A 6000-nucleotide genomic window follows, 5' to 3' on the forward strand; every position below is an offset into this window, starting at 1 on the left:
TTGTTCCACCTTCTAGGGTGTTCAGACTCGACCAACATTCTTCTGAATGCAGGAGCTGAGGTGGATAAATTGGACCACAACAGACTGGGGACACCTCTACATGCAGCCTCCCATTGCCACCAGACAGAATGTGCCAGAATACTGCTTCAGGCAGGTATGTATATGTATATTGCACACTCAGGAGTCAAGGTACCCAACCGCCTCAGATTTTCTAAGTCAGTCCTTTGTGTTGTTGACTTTGCAGTGTGAAAGCAAACGCGCGCCAGCAAGTTTTCACGCCATGAACTCGCAAAAGTTGAACACCTTTCAACTCTGCAGAATTTCGCAGCGAATGTTTTGGGATGTCGAATTCGCATTTGAATGCATGAAGTACGAACCAGCTTTTAGTGTGGAAGCTTAAAGGGAGAGTTTTTTTTAATTGTCACTTGTGCATTTGTTTCGTTTGAAACAACAAGACAGCTTAAAATCTAAAGAAGGGTGCTGAACAACTAACCTGATGAAGTTTCAGCTCAGTGAATGCTGTATATTCCAAGACAACAATATTCTAGGATCTCGATTTCATTTCAAAAGTTGCAGAGTCATGTTTTGAATTGCGACCAAAATCAACATCGGGACACGTTCTCGTTCAGCCGATTGCAGCTACGTGATATCACACACTGAACCGATGTATAATAGCAACCTCATGCGTTTTGTCAACGTTTGTGTACACCAAAGAAAGTTGAAAAAAAAAAATGGCAGGTGGAGGTGGTGACTCAACTGTTTTGTGTCCTAACAGAAATCATACTCAAACAGCCATCATAAATGTTCGTTATCCTGGTTCAAAGTGTTTAAATTATTTAAAACATTGTGCAGCTACACCCAGTTTCGTGAAATTGATCGTGAGTTTATTGCACAGCTGGGCAACAAAATGTTGTTGCGTAAATCCTAACGTAAGCTAGCTATGTACTTTTTTGTGAAATATGCTGGTGTTCTCTTGTCTTTGGTCACAAAGTCTGCTGTCATTTTATAATCCAAAGGCAACTTGTGTCTCTGGGTTGGGTCACATTTTCTTTATCTTGTCTAACTCTAACCCTAGGGTGTTTTAGCTAGACACCCTGCTGAACGCAGCAATATGCAACATTTGTCAAAATGACAATGCTGAGTGTAGCAAGATCCATCAGGTCAAAAGTCTCAAGGCCAACACTGCCTCATCAGAATCTGTGGGCTCCAACTGCAGCAAGATACAACTGTAGCATCATTCAATGGGAGTAGCTCTCATTGTCTCAGAATTAGTTATGTACTAATGTTGATGTCTCAATGTAGCAAGGTCCCACAGACTTTTACACCTGTCCTGAGTCACTGCGTCTGGTAGGGTTAGGGCTAATATGAGGTCAGTACAGGGTGAGTCAAAAAGAAGTTGACCGGGATCGGTGATGTTTTTCAAAACAAACAAATGACACTCAACAGTTCAGTAAAGCATATATTTAACAAGCACTCTCTCCTGCTTATTAGAAAAAAAAAGAATGAAACAAATTGATCATTTCTAAGAGGAGTTATGTCTATTTTAATAAAGGTACTCATTTTGCAAGCTGTCCACGGAATACTTGAACAAACAAATGTAAAGTAAGCATTTTAGCTGTGTACATTAACATTCCATGGACAGCTACAATCATGAGTGCTTTCAGTAAGACAGGCATAACTTCTCTTAGGAATGATCAATTTGTTCCATTCTTGTTTTCGGATAAGCAAAAAAGGATGCTTGTTTAATATGTGCTTCACTGGGGTTTTGAGTGTCATTCGTTTGTTTTGAAAAACTCACCAATCCCGGTCAACTTCTTGTTGACTCACCCTGTACTAACATTCTCCATTTCTCATTGTTGTCTTGTAGGAGCCAGTTCAAATGCTACCAGGCCAGACGATGAACAGACAGCCTTACATGTGGCAGCATCGACGTCAGCACCTGCAGAAACAATCACCTTGCTGTTACAACACGGCAGCAAGTTGCATGCCAAGGATAAAGATGGCAAAACTGCTCTTGAGTTGGCACCGGTGGATAGCGAAGCTTATGGTGTACTCAAGCATTATCATGGTACTCATCTTTTTTTTTCTACACCATTTTTGGTAGTAGCCATTTGCATTTGTGGTTGGTTTATGAAATTATGAAGCAGACATTGTTCCACTGACCAGCTCAATGTTTTGTGTCCATCGGTGATGGAAAAACGGTGTTCATTTTTTAACTTGTTCAAAGAAAAGAATTCTAACGTATACTGCACAATCCACACATCTGTAAAAACAAAATTAAAAACTGTCAAGTTCTTATTAAAGGGAATAGACAACATGTGCAAACATTTAAAAAAGGTTCATTTTTAACTTGTTCAAAGAAAAGAATTCTAACGTATACTGCACAATCCACACATCTGTAAAAACAAAATTAAAAACTGTCAAGTTCTTATTAAAGGGAATAGACAACAAAAAAAGAGTGAATGTTGTATATTCCCTTTAAAGGGATTGTACATCATTGGCTTTTGCTGTAATTTTCAGAAATGAACTATTTGAGGGGTTAGTATAATAGATCAAATATTGTTACCCTGACATGTTTGAAGTTTTGTGTTCGAAAATGCTGGAAAATCCAAGAAAAACAAAAGTGTTCAAGCAGTCTGGTTCCCTGACTCCACTAAAGATGAAATGGTTCAATTTATAGATGCCGAAAAATTGTAATGTAAGGGAACCAGTCTAGCTGGCCTGTAACCCGTGGTTACATGAACATGTAGCCAATAGCAAACAAAATTTGGTATGGGAAAAAAATGGTAAATTTGGAGCAGTAGTTAAAAAATAGAACTGGTTTTTTCTGACAATGGTCGGCTGACCACCGTTGGGAATTTATACAAAAATAACACTTTTCTTGAAAATGACTTTACACCAGGTGCCATAATTTTACAGGATCCTTTAAACTGTCATTTACCAACATCCGAGTAAGATTTTTTTTTTTAAATTTGGTAGTTTTGTTTTTCGATGTTTGCAAATGATGCATATTCCCAAAGTGGTGTAATTGAATATTGCTTTTAAAAGTCTACATGTGGATGTCATTGTTTCTCCACATTGCACTTCCAACGACAACTTGGCTTAAGTTGCATGTTTTGTTACCCCTATCTTTTCAGAAAATGTGCCTTTACTGTCTGAGCTGAGTCGTGAGTCGGTCAACAAGTGTCTCATCGATCAGAACGACGCTATCAAGTTTCTGCCCCTCCCAGAAAAACTCAAGGCCTTCTTGGGCTTCGAAAAGTGAGCCTGGCGTCGGCCGTCTTGACTCTTTCACAGTGCAACTCAGGGTTGGTGATGTGTGTGACCATTTATAACCAGTTTTGCTCCTCGAATCAGGGATTATGTAATTGAAAGTCAGTTTTATGATGTAGTAGTTTTGAGGGAATCAGTATTTTTATTTTAAATACGCGCACAGATTAGCGTGAGCCACATGTGTACCATATTCATTCTTAACACTCAGTCAGCATTGTTTGTGTTTTTGCACAGCCGTAAAAAGGAGTAAATTGAGAAAAAGTAAGGCTTTAATTCTATGTATACATGTAATTTTATTAAAGAAAAAACATTAAACGGTTTTAATTATTTGTTTTCTGAATGTTGCACTTTTTTGGCACACTCGGTTGTCTCTTTCTAAAAGAATGTGTCCATTGCAAATGTCCTTGCAATTGTTTTTCATGAGAGATATCGGTTTTCACTATTCACACAGATCTTGTAGTTCCATGAGCTTCCTAAAACTAATTGGTGCCAAAATAACAAGATCCAAAAACATTAAGCCATAGGGTTGGTAATCTTTTCTCTGTGCTTGAACGCTGTCTTTCTGGAACAGATTGATCCAACATTTTGTGTATGTAGAGACATTTCGTGCTTTCAACTCTCACATTTGAAACAGTGGCGCACCTAATATAGGAGGGGCCGGGTGTGGCATGGAGGGACTTGGAGCTTTCAAAACAAAACTAAAGGTGAAAGCTGTATTCAAATTTTCCATGGCAGTAAATACAGGGTGAGTAAACAAAAAGAAGAAACCCAAATGTCGGGACTATTGTTTAAGTGAAGTTCTGCATGTAGCACTTTCAAAATCAAGGATATGAAAGCCCAATTCATAAGCTTTCTTTTAGTACAAGAATCGTTCACATAACTTGAGTACTTTACAAGTTACGGAATTTTAAACACAACCACCGTTTTAAAGTTCTGTCCACGGATCACAAGAAGGGAAGTGGTCTTTCAGCAAAACAAAAACAAATGACATAGGGATTTGTGTGAATTGTTTCGTTTTGCGTAAAGAACGCACACCTTTTTGTGATCCATTGACAGAACTTTAAAACGATGGTTGTGTTTAAAATTCCGTAATTTGAAAATTACATGAGTGATTTGAATAATTCTTGTACTAAAAGAAAGCTTATGAATTGGGCTTTCATATTCTAGATTTTGAAAGTGCCACATGCAGAACTTCACTAAAACAATAGTCTCGACATTTGGGTTTCTTTTTTTTTTTACTCACCCTGCATTGATGAGCCACACCAAGGACAATAAATGGGTGCATTAATGGTTAGTAGTGGTCAGGGTCATTCGTCTGTGCAATTCGTAAAAAATACTAAAACGTTATTCAAAAATGTCCATCTCCATGATATAGCTTGAAGTTTTCAGCCATGCAGGGTATTTCTGCGTTAGTCTTTCTCACGGAGGAGCATAGATCTCACTCATGAGGTGGCCATTTTCGATCATGTTCCCTGAATCTATTTTATAAATTGTAAACAGTTGAATTGGATGGTGCCAGACTATTTATGCGTTCCAAGCCTCACTTTCCATTTTATTTTTTTTTTAAATATGGCTTAAAACAGTAAGGTAGGTTTAATCACAAATTTTAAATTATTTGTCAGAGCAGACGGGTGTTTATTGTAAAGAACTTTAGATTCATTGCTTTGATTTCTACTCTCAAATTCCAAAAATGAAGAGTTTTCCTCACTTTCAATAAGCCACTTGCGTGTTAGATTTGAATAAAATCTGGAACGCTGACTTAATACAATGCTTTGCACGTTTTAACCTAGCATTCTCCCGACCAAAGAGACTGTTACTATATCACGTGATTCGGGGCAAGCCTTACACTAGCAACCCCCAGCTCCGGCATGGTCTGGTGTCTTTGTGCCATTCTCACCCATTGTGAACGATGTATTGGTGCTGAGCGTCTCTTACGTAACTATGCAAGAGCTTGCCCCGAAACATGTGATTAGCAACAGTGTCTTTGGTCTGGAGAATTCACAGTTAAAATGTGCCAAGCATTCTGAGCAAGTCATTGTACCAGACGTTTTTCAAATGTAAATCCCAAAGGGTATAGGTTACACGCAAATGGCTTATTGAATATGGCAGACTCTTTAATAAAGTCTATCGCACGGTGGGAGGCCAGCATGTAATAGCTACCATTAGCAATGCTACCATTGATCTCTATTCAGACTGGGTAGCGTGTGCACAAACTTTGGAAAGTCATGTTGGAGAGAAAATGAGGAAAGGTTTTGGATATTATTTAAATAAATTTTGATATACTAAACTGTATTTTTGTGTGGGTATTAACAGACAACCGCTGCCTTGATGAAGTACACATGCAAGTATTTATTCCAATCATGTTATGACATCCAGTAAAATTTTTCTTAAATATATATTAAGAGTAGAGGCTTCTAAACTAATCATGTTGTATGGTAATTTAAAGGTACGTAAGATTATATTTTTTACACATCTCTTGTTTTGTTTAAAACAACAAAATTAAAGCTCAAAGGGTGCATAACAATCTGTTGAATTTAGGCTCAGTGGGTACTGTACATTATGAGAAAACAAATGCCCAATTGTTTGGTCTCGTAACTGGCTTTGGTTATTAAAACATAAAAAAGTCTGCCTGCGGGCACACTGTTTTGAAAACTTTACCACTTCAGGTGGAATATGTCACAGGGTATTTGATGCCAGTCCTATCTTGACTTTATTAAGCAGTGTTTC

The 6000-nt window shown here is 37.9% G+C and overlaps 1 protein-coding gene across 10 annotated transcripts in view; it reads left to right on the forward strand.

Moving 5' to 3' along the window:
* LOC119721885 (ankyrin repeat and SOCS box protein 9-like) overlaps positions 1-4022 on the forward strand; it is a 29941-nt gene extending 25919 nt beyond the window's left edge. For all 10 annotated transcript variants that reach the window (XM_038191824.1, XM_038191829.1, XM_038191823.1 and 7 more), the window contains 3 exons: positions 17-154; positions 1868-2068; positions 3138-4022. In XM_038191824.1, the coding sequence (XP_038047752.1) occupies positions 17-154; positions 1868-2068; positions 3138-3265 (467 nt within the window). In that variant the 3' untranslated portion in view covers positions 3266-4022. The remainder of the gene's footprint in view (positions 1-16; positions 155-1867; positions 2069-3137) is intronic.
* The last annotated feature ends 1978 nt before the right edge of the window (positions 4023-6000 follow it).

This window comes from Patiria miniata, unplaced genomic scaffold, assembly GCF_015706575.1.
Source record: "Patiria miniata isolate m_02_andy unplaced genomic scaffold, ASM1570657v1 HiC_scaffold_14, whole genome shotgun sequence".
Classification (NCBI taxonomy): domain Eukaryota; kingdom Metazoa; phylum Echinodermata; class Asteroidea; order Valvatida; family Asterinidae; genus Patiria; species Patiria miniata.